The sequence below is a fragment of the Aotus nancymaae genome, unplaced genomic scaffold (genome assembly GCF_030222135.1).
Source record: "Aotus nancymaae isolate 86718 unplaced genomic scaffold, 86718_ANA_hifiasm-v0.15.2.pri h1tg000014l, whole genome shotgun sequence".
Lineage (NCBI taxonomy): Eukaryota > Metazoa > Chordata > Mammalia > Primates > Aotidae > Aotus > Aotus nancymaae.
In genome coordinates, this window is record NW_026988425.1 from 110,364,979 (window position 1) to 110,389,729 (window position 24,751).

General features: G+C 44.8%; 3 protein-coding genes across 3 annotated transcripts in view; 1 reads left to right on the plus strand and 2 right to left on the minus strand.

Moving 5' to 3' along the window:
* Window positions 1–5,884: 5,884 nt before the first annotated feature.
* On the minus strand, window positions 5,885–12,800 carry MRPL46 (mitochondrial ribosomal protein L46). The gene is made up of 4 exons (XM_012438668.2): window positions 12,536–12,800; window positions 10,985–11,171; window positions 10,098–10,271; window positions 5,885–6,270 (listed from the first exon to the last, which is right to left on the minus strand). Exons 1-4 carry the CDS (start codon window positions 12,761–12,763, stop codon window positions 6,020–6,022), a joined length of 840 nt encoding a protein of 279 aa, XP_012294091.2. The 5' UTR covers window positions 12,764–12,800; the 3' UTR covers window positions 5,885–6,019.
* Window positions 12,801–13,105: 305 nt separating this feature from the next.
* Window positions 13,106–22,338, plus strand: LOC105707644 (small ribosomal subunit protein uS11m). Its single transcript, XM_012438669.3, has 6 exons — window positions 13,106–13,199; window positions 13,319–13,435; window positions 17,541–17,639; window positions 19,800–19,929; window positions 21,063–21,128; window positions 21,943–22,338. Exons 1-6 carry the CDS (start codon window positions 13,141–13,143, stop codon window positions 22,048–22,050), a joined length of 579 nt encoding a protein of 192 aa, XP_012294092.2. The 5' UTR covers window positions 13,106–13,140; the 3' UTR covers window positions 22,051–22,338.
* Window positions 21,983–24,751, minus strand: part of DET1 (DET1 partner of COP1 E3 ubiquitin ligase) — a 56,872-nt gene continuing 54,103 nt past the window's right edge. Inside the window, exon 8 of the transcript XR_001105138.3 lies at window positions 21,983–22,737. The gene's annotated coding sequence lies outside the window, so the exon portion shown is untranslated. The remainder of the gene's footprint in view (window positions 22,738–24,751) is intronic.

The window sequence follows — 24,751 nt, forward strand, 5'->3', positions numbered from 1 at the left end:
TCATGATTGGTTCTACCACCGGAAGAAACACTGGCCATGTTGGATTCTCAGAGAGACCTGGCCAGTCACCAATGTGTTACCTTTCTAAAGGATATTTCCATGGTAACTCTGGTCTTAGGTGATTTGTGACCTATACACTGACTTTAGAATCCAGCCCTTAGGTACAATGTGACTCCGCGCAAGGCATCATGGAACTCATTCTCTTGCCTTCAGATAAAACTGCTCTTAAGCTGTCCTGGACAGCTAAGGACCAAAACACTGTAAAATAATTCCCCTGTGCACTGCCCTCCAGCCCCCAAGAGCTTCTTCCAGGCCTCTCTGGGTTTTGTGCACGTGATCCCTACTCTCCTCTATTCCCGGAGTCCCTCCCCTCTCTTCTGAGGCCCACCCTGAGGCCCTCACAGAGTGGTACACAGCACAGCTCCCCTTGGCTTTCAGCACTAAACCATCGTGAGGATGTTGGCCAAATGTATTTTGATCTCCATTTTATTCCCAGTGCATGACTGTAAAGTAACCCCTTCCACAAATATTTGTTGAAGGGTTAACTGGAATGTTTGAAGAATTCTCTTTGAGGTTTTCCTTGTCATCAGGATTTACTGTCCTGTAGAAAATGTGGTGAGGTGACCGACAAAGAAACTGAAAAAGACTAATCTCTTGAACTACTTAGAATTGACCTTATTTTTAATGGCATTTGTTCTTGTTTTATTTTTAATACTCATGGAGATTCTCACCCACTGTTACTAATTAGCTTTCCCAACTCATGCTTTAACTGTTGATTTTTGCACTAAGAAGTAGCATCTTCAAAAAAAAAAACTCACTTTAATATTTAATAATCCTAAATGTCAAGGAATTCTTCCCACGTGTAACTTCTCAAAATTCCTACTGTTAGGTTTTGAAGCTTGCTTACTTCCTCTAACTCAGACCAAGATGACTAATTGGCATCCTCTGCGTAAGTAATATACACACTTAAAAACCATGACTCTCATCACTCTCTTCTCCAGGTTCAAATAATTTCAATCCCTTCACCCTCACTGTTCTCCAATCCTCTCACAAATCACCCCAGTTCAGGTTTTCCAAGGAGTCTATGAGCCTGCAGTAGATTGCCCCTCCATGACCAGTTCAGGAATTCAAGGACACAAAGGCAGGGTCCAGGCAGCATGGGACAATAGGTGGCTTTAGAATCATGTAGCTCTGAGTTCAAATCCTGGTTCTACCAAGCATTGACATACCTTCACAGGGTCTCCTCCCCTCTCCAAGCCTGTCTGCTGATCTAAAAACGGCAAGAGTAAAGACTGCCACACAAGACCAAGATAATTCCTAGGTGAGTCAGATTATGTTGTGGACATGCAGGCCTAGCACAAGCTACATGAAGTGCTTCCAACACATGGCAGTCTGAGTCCCCTCCCCTCCCAAGGGCACGGCGTCTATCTGTGGCACTCCCTGGGGCTGATGCGTGGAGGTGGATGGCCAGGAGGACCTCACATCTGTCTTGGTTGGCTGCAAGCCAGCTTCTGACTGCTGCTTAACCCCCAGGGACTGGGTGCTGGGGACTCTGCTCACCCTGAGATAAGAAGCTTCTCCAAAGGCAGCAGCCTAAGGCCAGGCGCCGTGAAGGTTTCCAGGGGCAGCCTCTCTACTTCCGGAAGAAGGCAAACCCTGCCACCTTGTGGCGCTCATGTGTATGAGCCACTCCGGCTGTCACAAAGCCCTGCCTTCCACTCTGGGCCCCCATCCAGTTTCTCGGTCTGAGGATATCCTGTCTCCTTTTCTCAGTCTGATCTACCCCAAAGCTTTCTGACCTGGAGGTGTGTCCCAAACCCCTTAAACCCAGGGTGTTCTCAACTTTGTCTGTTAGCCCTGTCATCCCCAAAGGCCCTAGCCTCAGTACCCTCATCTGACTGTATTATTAGGACAGTTTTTCCCTACTGGGACAGAGAACCTGGGATTCTCTCTCCCCACCACCGTAGCTACTCAGCAGCTACTTGGGGCCTGGTATCTGACACCTGAGCAATCATTGCTATTTGTACTGCCAAAGCCTCTGAAAAAAACCTGGGACCAGCTTCTCAGGCCTACTTCAGAGTGGCTTAGGGGAGGGTGGCTGTATGTGTGTGCATGTGCACCTATGCTTTGCTCTAGGCTAGTAAGACCCTCGCTGGCCATGCCCACCACCTGACTTGCAGGGGACCTCTCACCCCCAGCCCCTCAGCTACAGCAGTGACTCAGCTGTCTGGATCTATCCCCGAGCCTTCCACAGCACCTGTTCTGGCCTGAGAAAACACTTTCCTCCTTCATTTCCTGTTTTAAGCACTGAAATGCCAAGGCAGGTGAAAGGTGACCGAAAGCCTAAAGTGACTGGCCGTAATCCAGGCTCGATGGACTTCTAGAAAATACAGCAGAGAAGGGCAGGGGCTGAGGCTACCCTGAGATTTCAGGCAAACAGCCTTTATCTTGCTGTGTGTTTGAAGCTTAGTGATCTGTGAGCTTTCAATAATTGGGTTGCCGACCTTTCAGCTGCACTCCTTTTCCCCTGCTGGGGTAATAGAACGGGTCAGCAAGTCTATTCTGTTTTTAGTGCCCCATAAGCCTGTGCCTAACAGTGGCTCTGGATTTCCTGGCCCAGAGTGGGAAGGCAGGGCTAACATCCCCAACCAGCTGGGTGTGGCTGGCTATGGGACTGACCTGCCACACACCCATTTTGAGATCAGCTGATAGAATCCATTAACGTCCAAATTACTGAGGTCCCTTTCCAGATAGGTCAGAAAAGCTTCGTTGCCACAATGTATAACCTAGAAAAGGTGAGAATGGGAGTTGTAAAAGCTAAAGATGTTACAGCTAAACGAAGGAGCAGAATGCAGGAGCCTAAATAGGTTGGAAGGAGGGAAATATTTACTGAGTGTTTAGAACCAGCCACGCATGGCGCTAAGTACTTTCACATAACTTACCACATTACCTGAGAAGTAGTAGCATCTTCATTATATAGACGAGAAAGGTAAGGTTAAGGAACGTGAAGAACCAGCTTTGGATACAGGTCCAGGTTTGAACTCTGGCCCCACTTCTTACTAGGAAGTAACTCTAAGTAAGCTAACTAACTTGAGTTTATTTCTCATGTATATGAGGGAAAAAGATGCCTGCTCTGCTGGTTTAAATAACAATGTAGCTTGTAGGTAAGGGCGCTCACAGGGCTCTTGGCACTCAGGAGTCACTATGCAGTCATCGATAGTAGTAGTAACATAACTGAGGTCATAAAAATTCAAACCCAGATTTTCTGACCCCAAGTCCAGTGCTCATGGAGAAAGGAGCTAATTTACACATCGTTTCTGAAGTCCAGTAGGTACAGATGAACATTCCTAACCCCAAAATCCAAAATGCTCTGAACCCCAAAACTTTTTAAGGGCCACAATGACACCACAGGTAGAAAAGCCACATGTCAAGTACTTACCACAAACTTGGTTTCATGCACAAAATTATTTAAAATATGGCATAAAATTACCTTGAGGCTGTGTGTACAAGATGTATATAAAACACAGAAGACAGCTCATTACATATAATGCAAATACTACAAAATCCAAGAAAAACACCTGAAATCTGAAATACTTCTGCTCCCAAGCATTTCAGATAAGAGATATTCAACCTGTATAGGAGCCAGATTAACAACTAGTTATCCTACAAAGTGTTAAGTGTAGAAGCACATACAAGGCGTGGAAATGGCCCAGCAGGAGGTAACCCTTGAAAGTAAGTTACCAGGAAAACAAGTTTGTAAGCAGGGCAGTATTCTCTGTAGAACCAGCAAAGATGAAAACCAGAAGACTAGAAACCATTTGGGAAAGCAATGGTCAAGAGGCAGAGGTTAAACCTTAACATGTGGAGGATCCTGAGAGTGAACTGTGTGGTCTGTTGCACATGTTACACACACACACACACACACACAGGCATTTCTCTTCTTAGGTTGTACACACTTCAGACTGGAACTCCTCATCCCCACAGCACCACACACATTACGCTCTCCTCCCACACTGAGAACATCACCTCATATTTTGTTCCCTGGCAATCTTCCCCCAAAGGCTACACTAGAAACATTTTTTGGTCATGTTTGGCAGCCGGCAGAAGATTCGAGCTGGCACTCGGCAATTATAGTTATTTATACTATAATGCTAAAAATCTTGCATTCTGCAATATCACACTCCAAAAATAACAGATAAGGGGGTTGGGGCAGACCACTCAAAACCTATGGAATTCTGTAGCCAGAGCAGTAACGAGACAATCAAGCCTAATGATGATGCAAATGCAGTATCCCCACCACCTGGACGCCAGTCCCTAGCAGCCTTAAACCCTGGGGCTCATACTGCGTCCTGAGACGTAGGGCCTTTGAGATGTAGTCTTAGCAGAGATGCGTTCCATCAAAATTAAAACTGTGATGCAGGACAGGGCCTTCTTCATCAATTTTTTAAAACAAGGTGGGTGAGGTGTCTTCACAGCTTCTTCCATTCCACTCACAGCTTCCCCGATAGCCAAACATCATGGAAAGGCTAGCAGTACTTCTAGAAGCTACTAAACCAGCCCCTACTTGCAATAAAGGAAGGCGCTTCTATAAAATTTTCAGCATTTTTCTTAAGCTATTAAATCTTGTCCTGATCATTTTAAAGTATGAATTTTCTGAGGAAAATCTAACATAATTTTGGGTCATTCTGACACCATTTCTCTATTTCCCAGCTGCATATTTGCTATTTCCCACCAAAGAAAACAACGTTATTACAGACATGCATGGTCATGAAGAGTCACCACTTCACTCTGGTGATTCCTTCCCCTGTAGGTCAGAGGTGCCCATGGCCCTAAGAATATGCAATATAGTTCACACACAACTCACTCCAAAACCCAGAAAGTGCATCCTGGCCCCATGGCTGCACCCAGGCTTCACTCTAAAGGTACCACTACAGCTCAAATCAGCAAGCCTATGCCGGGGGACATCTCCCCTCAGTAATGTCGGGGAGAGAACACGTGCAGGAGGAAAAAGGTGAGGAGAGGAATACCAGGACTAGGCCCCTCAATTTTGATCACAGAAAGCAATTTCCCTTACCCTGGGCAAGAGCACAAGGCTGCTTCCGATGCAGAAACAGAAATCCCATTTCACGTGCTCACAGCCTGTTTAACCCAGGCCGTCTGAGAGGAAACCAGGAAGCATCTGATGGAATCTAGGACTGCAGACTAAAATCACTCTTCTGGGCAGACAAAGGAATGCCTGAGTTCCCCGATGCTCTTCCACTCACTTAACAAATGTTTACTGAGTGCCTTGTATGTGCCAGGCACTGGGGACCAGTGAGGACCAGAGCAACACACTGAAGAGCCAAGAGCCCCAAAGAGGCGAGGGGCAAGGGGTCGGCAGTCCCCTCTGGCACCAACAGGGACATGCAGGATGACTCTGGGCCAAGTCACAGCCTGGCCATGATTCCTCCACCTGTAGAATGGAGATAAACTAACCTTGCATATTTCACATGACTATTTTAAAAAAAGGTAAGACATAACTAAATTCTTTTTAAAATAAAATGCTTTTAGGAAGTGGGGGAAAGAAGGAGGGATTATTTCCCAGGCTAGATTAAAACACCTTCATATTAAATGGAGAGGGAGGGAAAAAACAAATTGGAAATGGCTAAGAAACTAAGTAGAACTAGTTTCTTCCCAAGGGCCTAGAGAAGCTTTCACAAAACTCAAGGCTTTCGGGAAGTCAATTCATTTCCTTCCATTCTTTCTTCCTGGGCCCAGTAAGCCAGTGATGCACTCTAATACAATGCAGTCCTCAATTATCACCTTGGGAACAAATGGAAAGACACCCTAAGAGATGGCTCTCTCTTCACTGAGCCATCAAAGGGCAAATCAGCTGAGACCAACAGAGTAATAGACTCATTTATTTCTCAGAATTTAGCCTGCTGGTAGATATTACCTGCAAATGTGAGGCAACCACACAATGTCCTTGAGGCCCTAATCCCAGACTTATCTGAGCACCGTCCACAGGCAGCTCAGCCCATCAGAGGTCCAAAAGAAACCTCCTAACTTGGGCCAGGTATTTTGGTTTCAAATAGTCACTCAGCTCATCCTTAGTGACCCACACATGCTGGCCCTTCTTCCCGGCCTGGGAAAGGTCTCCAGTTAACAGCAGTGCTTTGAAGAAGAACACCTTGGCCCCGAGGTTACTCTCTGTCCGCATTGCCTGGGGGAACTTGAATTTGTAGTGCCCACAGGGTGCATTTCCCAGGAACTTGGCTTCCATATTGTTTTCTGAAGAGGGAGGAAAAGAAAAATCACAATTTTAAGGTAAGGATACAGCCATCTGTTTACTCTGGCTCCCGAAACTATAGGGGGTCTCTGCAAGATCTGGCCCTGAGGTAAAATCAATCCGTAGGAATAGGACTAGAGCCATTCCTGAAAAGCACCTCCTCCCCTCTCAGTCCAAATGCTTCCTCGCCCATGGAGTCCAGGTTCACTGGGCTCACTCCCATGTGCCAAGCTACTGTTTTTAGACTGGAAGTCAGCAACACAGTTACAATCACAACTGGGAATCAGAGCACCTAGTTCCTATGTTCAGCCCAGTCACTATCTGTTGGTGAAGGACCAGGATATTTGGGCTGTAAAACAAAGTTCATCCACCTTTAAAAAGGGTGTCATGTGGAAAGCATTAAAAAGGACCCGATTTGACTCCTACGTAATGAAAAAGTCATAAACAAGGTTAAAGACAAAGACAGATGAGTAGACAATATCTGCAATCCATAACTTAGGGTTAATAACCCCAATCCAGCATTTCAAAGGATGGGGAAATGATGGACTAATTACTAACTGGCATCTGAAGAAGTGGCTGCCAGACAGGAGAAACCAAGCTGGATCCCATGCTCCGTCCTCACATTCAAACTGTTACCATATAGATCAAAGATTCAACAAGACAGGAGTATTGCTTGAGTCCAGGAATTTTAGGCCAGCCTGGGCAAGATAGCAAGATTCCATCTCTAACAGAAAGAAATCAATGAGGGGAAAAAAAAGCAACAAATTAAAAAGAAAAATGAAGCAAGCATATGAACAGTAAGCTCACATGAAAATAAATATCACTGGCCTATAAATACATTAAAAGGTATTCAATCTTATTAACAATTTAAAGAAATAAAGTTAAAACATTATGTGGAAAAAAGAAAACAATTATGCATTTATATATGCATAGAGAATTTCTAAAGAGATACAGAAAAACACTACTAATAGAGGCTGCCTCTGGAAAGGGAGAATTATATCTTACCCTATATTTACTAGACAACAATAATTTTTTTTTACCACGTACATGAATTGCTTTTTTCATATTAAAAAAAATACAACACTAGGCCAGGTGCGGTGGCTCACGCCTATAATCCCAGCACTTTGGGAGGCCAAGGCGGGCAGATCACGAGGTCAACAGATCAAGACCATCCTGGCTAACACAGTGAAACCCTGTGTCTACTAAAAATACAAAACATTAGCCGGGCATGGTGGTGCATGCCTGCAGTCCCAGTTACTTGGGAGGCTGAGGCAGGAGAATCGCTTGAACCCAGGAGGCAGAGGTTGTGGTGAGCTGAGATCATGCCATTGCACTCCAGCCTAGGCAACAAGAGCAAAATGCCATCTCAAAAAAAAAAAAAAACAAAAAAACCACTACTAGCATTAGATGAAAAATTTATATATAGTGTGAGCTCATGTACAATAAAAAATGTTAGCAGTGGGTCTCTGTGAGTGGTGGAATTGTATTCGTGTATTTCTTTACACTTTCCTGAATTTTCTATACTTAATTCCATAAATGCATGCTACTTTTCTATAATCTGGAAAAGATGGATTAAAAACATAAACAAATTAAAAAGAAAAAACGGCTTATTACAAAGATAAGCAAACAATCTAAATCGGCAGTTCACAAAAGAAGAAGTCCAAACAGCAACAAACATATGAAAACATAGTGAATCTCACCAGCAAACAGGAAAACGCTAATCCGAAAGAGACCATTTTGACTGACTAGACAGGTAAAATTTTAAAAAGGGATTATGTCATTTGTTGGTGAGGTCTAGACAAAGAGGCACTCTCATATACCACTCCTGAAAAACATCAATTGTTATATACATTCTGGAGGGCAACTTACCAAAACTGGAGTGTGTACACCTTTGACCCATTATTTCTACCTGTAGCAGCAATTCCACCTTGCAGCAATAATGCAAGTGTGGAGCCAGTGGGGAGGAGAGGAGTGCACTTTCACTTTTTAAAAATACAGTATATACTCATATTGCTTGAGCTTTTCTTTGCCATTTTATATTTGCCAGTTTAGTAAATTTGTAGTAAGTCAATATACTATTTTATATGCATCTATTAAACATAAATCCCTTTTAATATATTTGATGTATTTCCATTTATTATTACAATGGCAATGTTTAAAGGAAAGCATAGTGTTGGGTTGGAACCCCTCTCCACATTGCAAACAAAGTGGGAGCTGAGCAAGGATCAGTCGTGAATGTTTGACATTAAGAGAGGCTGAGCACCTGAGCACAATGATCCTCGCAGGAAACTCAACTGCCAACTCCTGCGTGATGGCTGAGGCAACTGAGAAAGAAGCAGCCTCCCCTCCCACCGTATTCCATTCTGCCTTGATGTCTTTCCTGCAGGTCACACAGGCCCCTTGGGAGAATCGAGGGAACACACTGGCTGCTGCCATTTCGTTAGCAGGTACTTGTGCTGGGGGGCAGGCAGGTAAAGTGGCTGTGCACCGCCAAATCCATTTAGTCAACATTCAACAAATGTCTATGTGCCAGGTACTTTACTGAAAGCTAGGATCATAGAGAGGAATAGATACTGCCCATATGTTCAGGAAGTCAAAATTCTGACTAGGGAGAAAAATGTGTTAGTAAAAAGTTATAGTGCAATGGCCTAAGTGAAAGAATGTATTCTCCACTAGAACATAAGCTCCTAGGGAGCAGGGTAGTGTCCAGTCCATCACTGAGAGCCTAGATGTTTGTTGCATAAATGGAACAAGGATACATACAAGTGCTATGGAGCTTCTAGTAGCACTGTCTTCCTGAAGCTGTCTTAAAAACTGAGCACTCAGGCCAGGAAGGAGTAAAGCATTTTATCACAGACCAGCAGACCCCAAAGCAGAGACACATGAAAGACCACATTATTCAATGAATGCAAAAGGTTTGTTAGGTTAGAACTTGAATTATACATTAATTAGCAGCAAGACAGAAGACTGATGAGACTGGGATCAGGGCAAATAAGATTTGCAGGCCATGCTTGACAGTTAGAATTTTTATGGGAAACCTTTTAAGAATTCTATGCAGAGAAGCGACAAGGGATTTGTGTTTCAGAAAGCTCATTTTGGCAGCATTGAAGGGCACTCCACAAAAGCAAGGTTAACCTTACTTGGCATCTAATTCAATAGCTCAGTGTAGTGTTTCTCAACTACTGTAATTTGCTCCCTGGGTCGTATCTGGCCATGTCTAGAGATACTGTTGGTTGTTGCATGGGGGTGGGGTCGAGGGATGAGGTAGTGCTACTGGCATCTAGTAGGAAGAGGCCAGAGCCAGTGCTAAACATCCTACAACGTACAGAATAGCTCCCCACAATTATCTGACCCCAAACATCAATGCCAAAGATGAGAAACCCTAGTCTAGTGAGAAGTGTCACAGCTAAAGCTGTTAGAACAAAGAGGGGACTATTTAGAACAGATCATGAGGGACTCAAGGACTTATGGATATAGGAATGAGGTCAAGTATAATTCTGAGGTTTCTAGTTGAGTGAATAGATAAGCAGTGATCCCAATAAGCAATGCTGCAAAGATAAGAAGACAAGCAGGCTGAGAAAATGGTAAAAAATATCAATTTTCAATGAACTAAATTTTAAAATCTCAGTGGAACAAAGATAGATTCTCACCTGACCTTAAAAAAAAGAAATACTTACCTGGATTTTTCTAGCTGAAATTTTTATAAACATCAAAGTTTCCATTAACCTTCCCATCCCTACCCTTAATTCAATTCCCCAGTCAGCCTATAAATCTTCTGGCTGAATCTGATGTGAATTTTGTGGGATTTAGAGGAAGGCAGAGAACCCACCTGAGAGTGTCGCTAGGGTTCGTTCAGCTGTTCCTCGAAGGGTCTCCCCAGGCTGCCATTCTGCCTGGGGCAGCATCCAAACATCCTCATCTCCAAGCTTCTCTCTGACTAACAGAACAAGGTTCCTGTCTAGCTTCCGGTTCAGGGATGTTCGGTCATTCTTTTCATCAGCTTCTACAGAAAAGGGGGTCAGAAGAGGCAACAAGACTGTGATCTACCAGAACCAAGAAGCCTGGAGTTTTACAATCTTCCTTTAAGATCCACAATCCTTGCCCTCAAAGAGCTTAGAACCAAATTACACCTCTGACCCATCTCTCTAATTCTGACCTCTTCCAGGAAAGAGTCTCACAATCTTGAGAAAACTAAAACATAGGAAATCAACAGGTAAACTTCTTTGAATATCAAATCATATTTTGAGTCTTCAAAAAAGAAACAATGACCATACTAATTCAAACACAACTACTTCATTGTTTTTGATACGATTACTGACTTAACTAGCTCCTACTTTCTCTGTTCTTCAGTCTTCATCTGTGAAACAAGGAAAACAGAACTCAATCTCCCCCTTTAAGAGGGATTTCACATAAAACACAGGAACTAGTGGGAAAAGGCTTCATTTGCCCCACTCTCAGTCTCAAACTTGGAGTTAAACACAGATAACATTCACAAAGTTTAATTGAGCGAAAAGGCATTCCAATACCCTTACCTCTCACTCAAAAATAAGACAGACTTTTTAAAAGTCACATTATGGTAGATGTGAGCAACAGAGAAAAGAATTTGAAATTACTTGCTACTTAAAACACAAAGCAGGGGGCTAAGCATCTGTCCTTTATTTGGGAACCCAAATACCCCTTTCCCTTCCTTCTTGCTGGCCTAAAAGGATCACGAACCTGTTATGCGAGCTCCAAGTTTGAACTGTACAAATCTCTGTTCCCACATATCTTCCAGATCTTGCACCAGCAATATATCCTGTTCATCTTCTTCATCATAAAGGTCAGCTTTCTTCTTTTCCAGTCGCTTGCTTTCATCCAGAGCACGAAGCTCATGGTCTGAATATAGGCTTTTCTCTATCTCAATCTGGGAAAATTAAAAGGGCAAAAAAACTACCTTAATCTGGCAAAAATTAAAAGGGGGGAAAACCAGGAAGAATAAAATGAGAGATATGGCACACTTGACAGGCTCAGAAGTTTATCACCCGACATAACCAGATATACAATCAAAACATCATGCGGAAAGGAAACAGAAAAAAAAATGGTCCTCTGAACTTTGGGCTTGAGTTACATTTGCCAAAAATGTTAGAATGTCATTGGAGGTCAAGACTGCTACAAAAACATAGAGCTGGGTTGGGCAATGCCTGCTTACTTACCACAATCCAGTCATATCAGTCTTTGATCAGAATCTCACCCACCAAGGACTTTCCTGTTCAGGGACTTTCAGGAGGTTGTTCCTTCTTCCTATGTTTTTGCTCACATTCTTTCTTCTGGGAGATTCCTACTCATCCTTCTGATTTCAATTTAAATATGCCTGTCTCAGAGAGACATTGCTCATATAGAGAAAAACCTGCATTCAGAAAGCCTGAGACATTCCTTGACACTTACCATAAAATCAAAATTTGATGTATTTGTTAAACACTCTTATGGTGTCCTGCGTTTTACTTAACACTTATCAGGATCTGCATTTAGTTGTATAATTATTTGGTTACTGACTGATCCCCTCCACTTAACTAGACTGAAGTACTCTGAGAATAGCAGGTACTTCTGCCTTACTCATTACAGCATCTCTAGCACTTAACATACTCTCTGATGCCTAGTATGGGCACAATGAACATCCGTAGGATGAGTAATGAGTATCTGTCAAGTGAGCGAGTAAATGAATAGATCAAGCAAAAAGCACAGAAGAGAAATTTATAACTCTCAATAGACCAAGACAAAAAAAGTCTCGGATTCTGAAGAAACATATCACCCCTAAATCACTTCCTGTAGCGACTTCACACCCTCACAGCCACTATACTGTTTCTGCCCATGTTTCCTCACTTGCCCTTCACACAAACAGCCCCATGAGGTTAAACAGAGTAGGACTATCATAGGCATCTTACAGATGTGCCCGCTGCCTCTTGTATTTCCTTAACATTCATCCCATCACAAAGACTTTGTCCCTCCAAATTTGTAAGCTCCTAGTGACAGGGACCGATTCTTGTTCACCACTGGACCCCTACTGTGTTGAATGATTAAGTAGAGCCTCTCCAAAGAGTTGCCTAAAGTGATAATAAAGACGGCCAATGAAAAGAAATCCCTTTTTGTTGAACATCTATGCACCAAACCAAGTCAGTAAGGTGCCCATTCTGCGGGTAAGTACCATATACTGAAGTTCAGGGAGGTGAAATTACTTGCTCAAGGTCACACAGAATAAATGTCACTCTGAACCCTTCATCTCAGTCCCACCTGCTGTAGTAGGGACGCCATCTCTTCCTGCAATGGGGTCAACGGCTTGGAGACTAGAGGCGGTCGCTGTAAGCACAACGCGCCCAACAGGCGCCACGGGGATCCGCTGCTTGAAGGTGCAGCATCAAGGGCCAGGCTGCGAGAGCCTAGGCTACCGGCCCAGAGGCTCTCGAACAGCCGCCAGCCCCCCGCCACCCGTAACAGAGTCCGCCGTACGGGCGCCGCCATCTTTCTGTTCTCCCACAATGTACCGCGGCTCCCAAGGAAACCTCAGCCAACCCCATGTTCCCACAAGGCAGCGCGGGAGCGGCCAACTAGAGCCGCTCAGTTCCGGGAGAGCTCAGTCCCGGAACTACTAGAACGAACCATTCGCATATGGAGGGGTGGGTCAACATTTCAGAACATTAAAAAAGGGAGATAACCCTGGTGAACCACCACCGAAAGTCTTATTGAGCATTTAAATGGAAGTAAAAATATTCAGTGGCTATGATTAAAAGTAGATGACTTTCCCTTCTGTCCCCTCCCCGTCAGGCACTCATGGTACCGGCGCCGGCGCAGCTATGACTGACGCTGCCGACGGAAACTGACTGGGGTCAATTCAAGTCATGCAGGCTGTAAGAAACGCGGGGTCGCGGCTCCTGCGGACTTGGCCCCAGACGACTGGGTAACAATGACTGTCCCCCTCGTGCCCACTGCCACCTCCAGGTCCACTCTCCTATGCGTGTCCCTTGAGCCCCAGCTACTGTTAGGCCCTGTCCCTCACCGAGCTTTTCTTCCTGGCAGGGTCGTGACCAGGACGCCGGCCCGGACCATCCACACAGGCGCCCGGCAGCTGCAAGACGCTGCGGCCAAGCAGGAAGTTGAAGAGAAGACGGCAGCTCCCAGACACACCAGCTTCAGGTGAGCCCCACTTGGACCAGCCCTCGGGAGACCTGCAACCCCTGACTCTTGCCTGACACCCTCCAGAGTCAGAACCAGTGAATTTTCACTCTGTTACTTGCTGTCCATGGGACCTTATGCAAATGAATCTCTGAGCCTCAGCTTTCTCATCTAAAAATGCGGATAATGCTGAGAGAGGTTGTGAGAATCAGGTGAGCCATGGCACAGAGTAAATTCAGTGAACATTCGTTAAATGAATGAGTGAATGTGAAATGTGTATAACATATATCAGCGTTCTTTCCTTCTGAGATGGAGATCACGTCAAACCTTCCCTGCCTCCAACACCAAATGGGGAGGTGGAGGGCGCTAGCGATGGAACAGACACTCCTGCACTTCTTATACATGGTCCAGGATGGGTTTTGTGCTCAGCCTTAGGAACTGGCATCTTGCTTCCCACCATTGTCACCTCTGTATGCCCTGTACACATCCTCTTAACTTCACATCCATTTAACAAACATTTACCCAGAATCTACTATGTATGAGACACCATGCCACGTGCTGTGAATACAAATACAAAAGATCATTCCTCCCCACAAGTAGTTCAGTCTTTGAGGGAAGACAAACATGCAGACATTTTCACCATAATCTACCCAATAGTAGAACGGAGGTAAACATTGCTTGGAAGTATGAAAGAATAAGTGTCTCACTCCTGGCCGGGTGCACTGCCTTTAATCCCAGCACTTTAGGAGGCCAAGGCGGGTGGATCACTTGAGGTCAGGTGTTCGAGGTCGGCCTGGCCAACATGGCAAAATCCGGTCTCCACTAAAAATACAAAAATTAGCCAGGCGTGGTGGCCCACACCTGTAATCCCAGCTACCCGGGAGGCTGAGGCAGGAGAATCGCATGAACCTGGGAGGCAGAGGTTCTTGCAGTGAGTCAAGATTATGCCACTGCACTCCAGACTGGGTGACAGATTGAGACTCTGTCTCGAAAAAAAAAAAAAAAAAAGAAGAGTAAGTGTCTCATTCCTGTGGAAATCAGGGAAGACCATGGAGAAAAGAACATGTAGCTGAGAAGTGAATGGTAGTTCATCTGGACAAGCTGAAGTGAGTCACTGGAGACAGAGGTAACCTGTCTGTGTAAAGGCATGTGGTATTAAAAAACATGTTGTGTTCAGGTGTGTATGCGATGGGAGATAAGGCCAACAAGACAAGAAGGAATCAGAATGCCAAGGGTCTTGTCTGTCACACTGGAGCTTTTACACTGTCCCCATCAGGGCAGTGAGGAGCTGCTGAAAGGATCTAAACTAAGATTCTGTTGTACTCATTTCTTCAACAATGCCAGGCACTGTTCAGAGTGTTGGGGCTATATCCCTAAGCAAACAGACAAAAAGCCCTGCCCTCATAGAACTTAAATTACAGTAGGTAGAAGACAGTAAATAGAAAACAAGTAAAATGTAGGAGTATACCAGTTGGAAAGGGGAGGTGGAGGTCCAGCAGGCCTGCATAGCCACATTCTGTAGGACTTTGTGGGCCACTGTGAGGACTTCAGCTTTTACTCTAAATGAGATGGGAGGCCACTGGAAAGTGCTGAATAAAGGATTGGCGTGATCTTGCTTACGAGGGAATCTCTTTGGTTGCTGTGTTGATATTAAGCCGTAGGAGAGCAAGAATGGAAGCTGGGAAGAGTCCTCTAAGCAGTTAGAAGACTGTTGAAATAGTCCAGACAAGAAATGATGGTGACTTGGACCATGGTTGTTGCCATGGAGGTATTATAAATGGTCTGACATATTTTGAAGGTAGAACAAGCAGGATTTGTTAATACACAGTGTGAGAAAAAGAGAAGAGCCAAGGAAGACCCCAAGATTTTTTGGCCTAAACAACTGGAAAGATGGAGTTGTCATGGATTAAGATGGGGAAGACTGCAGGCATTTGGGTGGGGGTCGTTAAGTTTGAGATGCTTAATACACACTCAGGTGGAGATACAATGTAGACCATCAGAAATGGAGGGACAGACTAGCTAGATATGCAGTTGGAAGACATAGAGATGATATTTAAACCCGTGAGAGAACAAAATCATTAATAGTGTAAATGTAGATGAAGAGGGCCAAGGACCAGAACCCTAGAACACTCTGACGAGATTTGGGAGACTAGGAAGAACCAACAGAAGAGACAAGGAACTTCAGAGAGATAATAGGAAAACCAGGAGGGATCCTTTGTTTTTTAATTTGGCTCAAGGTGGGAGATCAGCTGTGCCAAATGCTGCAGATATGACTGGTTGATAGACCAATAACAATTGCCTATTGGATTTAGCAATGTGGAGTTAATCAGATGAGAGCATTTTCGGTGGAGTGGTAGGGGCCAATATCTGATTGAGGGAGAATAGAAGAGGATAGGAAGAAACAAGTACAGTCAGTACCTTAAAGTTCCTTAAGAGGGCCCTGCTCTAAGGGAATAGAGAAATGGACAGTAGCTGCAGCGAGGTGGGTTCAAGAGGTTTTGGAGGGTCTTGTTATTATTTCGGTTTGGAACGTAGTATGTTTTGCTGTTGGCAGTAGTGCGGTATAGAGGGAAGTGGCACTGGAGTGGGAACACTGCGGAACAGTGTCCTTCAGGGGCTAATACACAAGCGGAGCACCGTAACAAGAGAGCACAAAGGCTGTGGGCACAGATGTTCAGTAGTGGGAGCTGGAAGAACGTCTGATTGCTTCTATTCCCTCATAAAGGTCATCCGCTCAGCAATGAGGAAGCAGAGAGCTGGAGGTTAGAGGAGACAAAAGAAGGTATAAAAGAGTCATCCAGGGGAATGGAAGGATAATTGAACTGGGGATATGCTGTACGATTGCCAGGCAGTTCTAATCACTGCTAAGGTCAAACCCACAGGAAAGTAACCTTTGAATACCATTGTGTTTTTGCTTTGCTTTTTAAAATATCTCTAGAAAAGCAGGAAGGGCTGGGGTAAGAGTAGTCCTCAGATCATAATGTAATTTCTAAAATGGAATCCATTGTATTTCAAGTGGCCATAGTGGGTACACACATGAATCTGATTTGTGTGTGTAGGCCTAGTGGAACAGCAAGTTTGTTTCCAGTTCCACTGCTGAAAGATGATTGTGTGTGTTCAAATTTTAAAAAGCACAGTTTGGTGAGCAGAGCTCTAGACTGAGATCTCCTAGGTCCAATGCTTGGCTTCTCTTACTAACCCTATTCCCCTACTGGTACCTAATTTTCACCAATAAAGAGTGCTTAGCTAGAAATAGCCACAAAATAGCTTAGACTAAGACAGTGGAAGATCTTGAACTCAACACAATGTATTCACATCTGATTCTCTTAGGACATCTGACACATTGATTTCCAGATCCCATCCAGAAGACCAGGGTGGAACTTAAGCATCTGTATGCTTCACAGGTGACTGATGTTCATCCTGCGTTGAAAACCACTGGTCTAGGGTAGAGGTTGACAAACTATGGTCCACTGGGTAAATCTGGCCAGTTGCCTGTTTTGGAGGTAAAGTTTTTTTGGGACACAGCCTATTAATTTACTGTTGTCTATACCTGTTTTTGTGATATAATGGATAAGTATAGTAATTGAGATGGACCTCTTGGCCAGCAAAGCCTAATATATTTACTATCTGGCCCTTTACAGAAAAACTTTGCTGTCCTTTATTCTAGGGGATTCTGGATTTTTTTTTTTAATGGTAATGATATGAGTATTATTTTTGTCTCTTTTTTTATAAAGTAGAGTCTAGATATTGTCTATGGTTGATGAAACAAGAAACAGATGTTTGACTGTATTTTTTAAATTATGGGAAGAGGAACCTATAAAGGACCTGAAGATAATTATATAGGTATACTAGCAGGGACAAGGAAGATGGGGAATATGAATGAAAATCTCTTCTCAAAGCAGAAAGTCCCTAGATGTGTCTGAAGTCAGCAAGTCAAGAAATAGCCTCATAAGCACAGCAGTCACAGATACGGTGGTAGCACCAGAAGGAAGAAAAGGAATGGTGGGGGCAGCCACTTCAGGAGCAGCAGGGGGCAGAGAGCTGTGGTTTTTTAACCATGTGTTGTATTTCTTTGATTTTTAAAAAGTCAAGACAATTTTAAATAAAATCTTTCTTCTCATTGCAGCATCTACCCTCCTATTCCAGGAGAGGAGAGCTCTCTGAGGTGGGCAGGAAAGAAGTTTGAGGAGATCCCAATCGCACACATTAAAGCATCCTACAACAAGTAAGTGGGACGGGGAACACAGGGCAGACCTATTGTGAGATTCTTTCCGCTTCACAGGAAAAGTTGAGCTTGGCCCCGAATACCCTGGGGTAGAAGTGAGGGTATTGAGTGCTGCATGATGGCACTAATGTAGAGCACTGTCTTCCTCCTTGCTTGAGGAACCACCCGCTGTCTTTACAAAGTTTATTCAGGTTTCATGAAAATGTGAAATAGAGTGGGCATATCCCAGTTATAAGATTTCTTTGCTTTCCTTGAAAATAGTGTTTCCTGGTTTTGCTCAAGAGTTGGAGGAAGTATATTAGGGGCAGATGGTCCCACCATGAAGGTGCTTATTAAGTGTTGCTGATAGGGAATGGATGATACATAAATAAAAAGATATGATTCAAAATTTTAAATGTAATTTATTAGTAAACTAATCAGAATGTAAACCTCTAAATAAATGTCCCTTTAAAGTACTCACCACTCTGGGCCACTGTGCACTGGCCTCTACCTTGTAGGGCTAAATGTGGATGGGGGGTTTAAAGTGACAAGACCAGTGTTTTTGTGTGGCTTACAGACGAGTGCAGTGCCTAAGAGAATTCCCAATCCTGTGCTGGCAACAGAAGCATTGCTGTTAGTGACAGCTTTGCAGGTTGGCCCGCACTTGGAAATGAGATCAGTATTTGGTCACAGCCAACCCACCCAGCAATTTAGAGAACGCCACAAGAGACTACAGTCATGAACTAAAGTGTGTGGCACAGATGAAGTGCTGTAGGATTCATTTCAGCATGTGTCAGATAAACGTAAAGTGACAGCAATTGGATTTCTTTTTCTTCCCCTCTCAGGCTAATAAGGACATAGGCTAACTCTGCATTTTTTAAGTGTCTGTGGTCTACTCTACAGCATTGTTTAGGCTGTCGCAGAGACAAGCAATTATCTTATGCATCTGTTCAGTATGGAAAATCCTATAAACTCTGGTAAGGGGAATGGCAGAGCCACAGCCAGGCTGACAAGCAGGTGGCCGGAGCCTAGGCTGACTCCAGCAGGCCTCCCCTTCAGTCGCTTCTCCTGCCCTCTTCTGTGAGCTCTCAACTCTCCAGACCAGAAGTAGGATGATGATGACTAAAGAGAAAATCAAAAGCGTATCTGAGGATTTCTTAAAGTCATTCTTAATTGTATTAATAAGTTAACTTTACAGATGATTAGAAAAAAGTTGTAGGTGGGTGCAGTGGCTCACATCTGTAATCCCAGCACTTTGGGAGGATCACTTGAGGCCAGTTTAAGACCAGCCTGAGCAACATAGTGAGACCCAGTATCTACAAAAATACAAAAATTAGCTGGGCGTGGTGGCACACACCTGTAGTCCTAGCTACTCGGGAGGCTGCGGTGGGAGGATGGCTTGAGCCCAGGAGTTGGAGGCTTCAGTGAGCTGTGATTGTGTCACTGCACTCCAGTCTGGGTGACAGAGTGAGACCCTATCTCACAAAAAAAGAAAAAAAGAAAAGTTTTACATATTTTATAACTTTTGCTCATGGAATATGGTGTCAAAAGCATCAAAAGTATCCAATATGGTAGTATTGGTAATTTTTTTAAGAGTCCTTTTAGAGCTATATGCTGAAATATATACAGACGAAATGATAGGTCTGAGATTTGCTTCAAAATAATCCATTGGTGAGGAGAGTGCTGTGGGAACAAGGTTTGTAGATGAAACTGAATTGGATATGAGTTGCTAATTGCTGAAGCTGGATGATGGGTCCATCAGATTGCATATGTTAGTCTCTTCAGTTTTGTGTAAATTTAAAACTTTCTCCAAGAAAGTCATTTTAAAATTACCTGATGTGAAATATCGCATTTATTGGGGGGAGCGGGAAAATGAGACTAAGGCCTTTATCTAATTTAAATACTGGCTGCAGGGAGAACCCTAGGAGAAATGCATGCCACCCTTCCTCTGGATGATGCTTAACTAACTACTCTTGGATTATAGAGCACTCTTTAGATTATGTGACTTACCAGTTTTCAATTAGGCTTAGGGGAGAATTCTGACCTTTCCCGACACTTCCTGTAGGAGTTCAAAACATGTTCATGCATTCCTTTTTCCCAGGTTTCTAGGAGCTTAGATAAGCTCTCTCTTATTTCTCTGCAGAAGAGTTATATCCTATATGCTTCTTCTACTTTTCTCAGCACACAGATCCAGGTAGTCTCTGCCAGTAACCAGCCCCTTGCCCATGCTTCCTGTGGCACAGAGGGATTTCGGAATGCCAGGAAGGGCACGGGCATCGCAGCACAGACAGCAGGCATAGCCGCAGCGGCGGTGAGTGTGTGTTCCTTAGGCTTCCCTCTGTAGTGTGTTCTGCTTTCTGCATGGCTCATCACTGAGTGGAGAATCCTCATTATACTACCCATTCAGAAGCAAGGGTTTGTCATGGCAGTTTAGATGCCCTGACATTGGAGCATTGGTTTGAAAAGGTTTATGTGAAAGGCTTCTCTGGTTTTTTTCTCTTAGCTTCATTAGAGGCAAAGCCCCTGTTGGTTTGTTCTAGGATGTAAGAGCCAAGATACCAAAGGTTTGAGAACCAAAGACCCCTCAATTTAAAAACCATTAGCCAGGTGTGGTGGCACATGCCTGTAGTTCCAGCAACTTGGGAGGCTGAAGCTGGATGGCTTGAGCCCAGGAGTTTGAGGTTGCAGTGAGCTATGATCTCACCACTGCACTGAAGCCTGAGCAACAGAGACTCTGTCTCCAAAAATAAAAATAAAGACCCATGGTTTGGGGTTGGGGGAGATGTGATAGTCTATTTGGAGAGGATGTAGTATGATGAGGATTCATACGATACCAGTTCCAGTGAACTGCTGTAGACCTTTTTTAGAAGCAAATTGGCAAGGTGCTGCTATTGGTATATTTATTGAGCATGAAAATGTGCCAGACACTTTACTTTCATTATCTTGAATCTTCAAAAGACCCTCAGATGTATTTCCTGAAGGAAAACCTTGACCTTCAAACAAGGCAAGACACCCCAAAATATTGACTGCACGTACTACAATCAAAAATCAAAACACTGTAAATGCCCAACCATGGACAGATCTAACACTTTTGAAGTGGGTATTTAGGTTCAGCCTTGAAGCCTAGGGTGGCACCTCTTGGTCTGAAATTCTGCCTTTATCCACCTGAGAAAAACCTGAGCAATATTTAGAAATCTCCATTAGGTGGCGGTGCTGTCCTAGGCTAACAGATCACAGTCACACAAAGTCTGTAACCTGCCAAGTTCTGTGGTCTCTGTGGGTACCTGACCTCCACTGTGGCCATCTGCCCTTTGCCTCCCTGTTTGCTTCTCTGGGTGCCCTTTCCCTGAGCTCGTACCCCTCCTGCTCTAGGAGGCAGTAGCAAGAGATGTGGATGCAGTAGTTCTGTCTCTGGGGCACTAACCACTCACTGCTTCTCTCCAGAAAGCTACACAAAAGGGTGTGACCCACATCCGAGTTGTGGTGAAAGGCCTGGGGCCAGGACGCTTGGTAAGTCACAATGATTTCCATAGTGTATGTGCCTCCTAGTTACTGAGAGAATTTGGGGCTTGAGAGAAGAGTACAGAGAGGACAAAACACCTTTAGTAGATTTTCATGATTGCCTGAAGTTCCTGTCTGTTGTTTCTGTAATCAACTAAGCCCCTCAGAGCAAGCCTAGATCACTTAGTATAATTCATCAGACACTTACTGAGTGTCTGCTGTGTGCCAGGCACTGGGAGTGGGAAGGGGGTTCCTGGGGGAACTGTCACAAACAAATCCCTCAGGACAGACTGGTGAATGCAGTGGTAAAGCATGTCCCCAGAGTGCTGGGAGTCCATCAGGGGATCCTGAACCTAGCAGGGATAATCTTTCCTGATGATCATTAGCACAGGTAATCTGTAGCTTCCTCAAAGAGGTGACATCTCCGACTTTGAGGGAATAATGAGGTATTAGGGAGGTGGAGGCACAGCAGGTGGTGGGGGACATTGCAGGCAGACAAACTGCCTAAGTAAGCTACAGAAGTGTGATACCCAAGGTGTGCCAAGGTCTACAAGAAGTCTTTGTTCTCAGATTGGAAAGCACAAGGTGGAAAGTGGTGGGTATGATTTGAGAGGGGGACAGTGTTGAGAACCTGGTTAAGGGGTTTGGGTGGAGACCTTTGTGAGAGTAGAACAGGACTGGGATTATAGGTATCAAAGCCAGTGGGTACCTCCCTTCCCTTCCTTTCCCCACCCCACTCTGTCCCTCTCTGAACCCTGTCTGGAGACACTGGATCATCATTTTTGGGACCATGTCATTCTACTTTTCCTTCTGCTCCTTCCAGTCTGCCATCAATGGACTGACCATGGGGGGCCTGGAAGTGATCTCAATCACAGACAACACCCCCATCCCACACAACGGCTGCCGTCCTAGGAAGGCTCGGAGGCTGTGATGGGAAGGAAGCCTGTACTTGGACCTGGCGTCAAGCCTCAGCTCCAGTGAGACCTTGTAGAAAGCTCCCTGTCAGAGCTCTATCCAGAATATGCTTGTTGGAGATTCTTCAGACAGTAAGGGTGAGCTTTGCCTCCTTACGCAGTGGTCTCTGCTTGTACCTCCAGCTGGAGATAGGTGTGCCCCAGAAGTGAGCTTTGTTTGCATCTCGTGACAAGAGGGCAGCTATGGGGGCAGCCGTAGCCTAGGCCCAATGTCTGCTCTGAGAAAATAAAATATCTGTACCATCTGTTGTTGGAAGTTTGAGATTGTTGCTTTCAGAGTTACATAATTCCTACTTCTTCCTGAAAAAAAGAGTGTGAGACCTTAAATGAAAGAGTTAAAATGTAAATGTGAGTTGCTATTTACCAGAAACCTTTGGTTTCAGATACTTTTCTAGCCCCTTACTCAAAATTTCCAGAGCTAATCCTAGTAACTTATTAATGACTTGTAATTTGGCCCCAAATTGAAAGCTTTTGGCCACCTACCTCTGGATTCTGACAGATTTCACCATTATGGGCATGTTTTAAGTTAGCCCTAACAGCACAGGATTTTCTAAAGTGGACAGTCAGACTCCCCACACTGAAGTGGCAGTCATCGTTTACACTCCATGGGCTTCAGCAGTCTCAGCACTAAAGACGGAGTGGCCCTAAAAGCAGAGAGGGTAGCATTGTATAAAACTGATGATTTTTGGCCAGGCACCGTGGCTCAAACCTGTAACCCCAGCACTTTTGGGAGGCCAAGGCAGGTGGGTCACTTGAGTCTAGTTTGAGACCAGCCTGGGCAACATGGCGAAACCCCATCTCTACTAAAAACACAAAAATTAGCCAGGCATGGTGGTGCGCGCCTGTAATCCCAGCTACTCTGGAGGCTGAGTCATGAAAATCGCTTAAACCCAGGAGGCAGAGACTGCAGTGAGCTGATACTGTGCCACTGCACTCCAGCCCAGGTGACAGCAAGACTCTATCTGAAACAAACCAAAAAAACCCTTATGATTCTCTAGAAAATAGGGAGGATGGCAGGATGGGCTTGAGTAGAGCCCAAATCTAGAAGTGCAGAAAGCAAGTTGATATGGAACCTGGGTAGTGCTGGCAGGGGTATGCAACTGAGGACCCCCAGGCAGGGCTGACTGCTCCTCAGTTGGGGCTCAGGTTCCTGGATACAGCACGGAATCCAAAGGTGGGGGCCCTACAGACACGACCAGAGAAGCCCCTCTTCCACAGGCAGAAAAGACCCAAGGGTGAGAGTATCACCAGAAGCTGAGAAGGAGTGGTCAAGTACACAAAAGCACCGTTCCTCCCAGATGAGTGCAGGAAGGGCCTGCTGACCAGAAGGGAAAGGCACTGTGGAGTTTTACTTCTGTGCCCAGCCAGCTAAGCACTGTGATCTGCCTGAACTCAGTATAGGAAAAGACACAGATGCCCCTTAAATAGGCAAGAGACTGTGTTAGGGCAAAGAAAGGAGGAAGATCATGAACCAAGACGTGAATTTAGAAGGAAAAATACCTCCCTACTGCCTTCTCTTTAATCCTTAGCAGGACCTATGAAGGCCATCTTGTGACCAGTGAAGCCCAGCTGGAGGTGTCTTAGATCAAAGCCACTGTCGGAAGGAATTAGACGGTTTCACCACAAAACTACATATAAACACGATGTGTAAAAACTTGGTGCTCTTGAGAATCGTACTTTGTGATCTGATATGGTTTGGTAGATAAAGGGCCTGTAGCAGTCGGACAGTTCATCAGAGCCTGAGCAGGAAACAGCTCCCAAGGTTTTAGTGAAAAGCTCAATGAAAACTGCAGAGGCAGGGCAGGGTTAAGGGAACAGACAAAGAAGGTGGACTACAAAGCAGCCACCCTAGGCTAGAAGAGGCAGGGGAAGGAACAGTTCCTAGAACCTGGCAGGAGCTGCCACAGCAAAGGAGTGCTGCCAAAACCATGGCCTAGGGAGAGGGAAGAATGCCCTATAGTCCCTTGCTGGGGTCCCCTTGGCTGATCCCAAAAGGAAGCAGAAAGGAAGAGAACTCAGTGTTGCAGTACCGGAAGCTCAGCCTCCCAGGCCGCAGAGTGGATCTGAAGGGCACGTGGAGGATGGCAAGCACAGGAGGCTTCTATGGCTCCTGAAAGTCCTCCATACACCATACATTTTTATTTTGGTTTTGGTTTGTGAGAGGCTTGCTCTGTCATCTAGGCTGGATTGCAGTGGTACAACCATGGCTCACTGCAGCCTCAAACTCCTGGGCCCAAATGATCCCCCAGCTTCAGCCTCCTGAGTATCTGGGACTACAGACACATGCCACCATGCTCAGATAATATTTGTATTTTTTGTAGAGACAGGGTCTCGCCATATCGCCCAGGATGGTCTTGAACTCCTGGCCTCAAGCGGTTGTCCCACCTCAGCCTTCCAAAGTGCTGGGATTACAGGCAGGAGCCACTCACTGAGGCTGATCCACACACCATAGTTTTTAAAATCTTATTTTATTCACAAGAGGGCTTTAGAAAGGAAGATCCTGCCCAGGAGAGCCTACATCTGCAGACAGGACAGAGAACCCTTAATGACCAATGATCTTGGGCCTGGAAATGGACGTCTGGCACAACCCCTGGAGCTAGTTGTGGGAAGGCCGTCCTGTTCACTGTGCACTGGGGAATGCGTGCTCCTTTATTGTGA

Excerpts from the sequence above, each read along its gene's own strand:
- MRPL46 (XM_012438668.2), bottom strand. The coding sequence starts at position 12,763 with ATGGCGGCGCCCGTACGGCGGACTCTGTTACGGGTGGCGGGGGGCTGG. Across the intron at positions 11,172-12,535 it reads TGGCGTCCCTACTACAGCAG|ATTGAGATAGAGAAAAGCCT; the intron begins GTGGGACTGAGA and ends TAATTTTCCCAG. Across the intron at positions 10,272-10,984 it reads ACTTGGAGCTCGCATAACAG|AAGCTGATGAAAAGAATGAC; the intron begins GTTCGTGATCCT and ends CCTTTTCTGTAG.
- LOC105707644 (XM_012438669.3), top strand. The coding sequence starts at position 13,141 with ATGCAGGCTGTAAGAAACGCGGGGTCGCGGCTCCTGCGGACTTGGCCC. Across the intron at positions 13,200-13,318 it reads ACTTGGCCCCAGACGACTGG|GGTCGTGACCAGGACGCCGG; the intron begins GTAACAATGACT and ends TCTTCCTGGCAG. Across the intron at positions 13,436-17,540 it reads CCCAGACACACCAGCTTCAG|CATCTACCCTCCTATTCCAG; the intron begins GTGAGCCCCACT and ends TTCTCATTGCAG.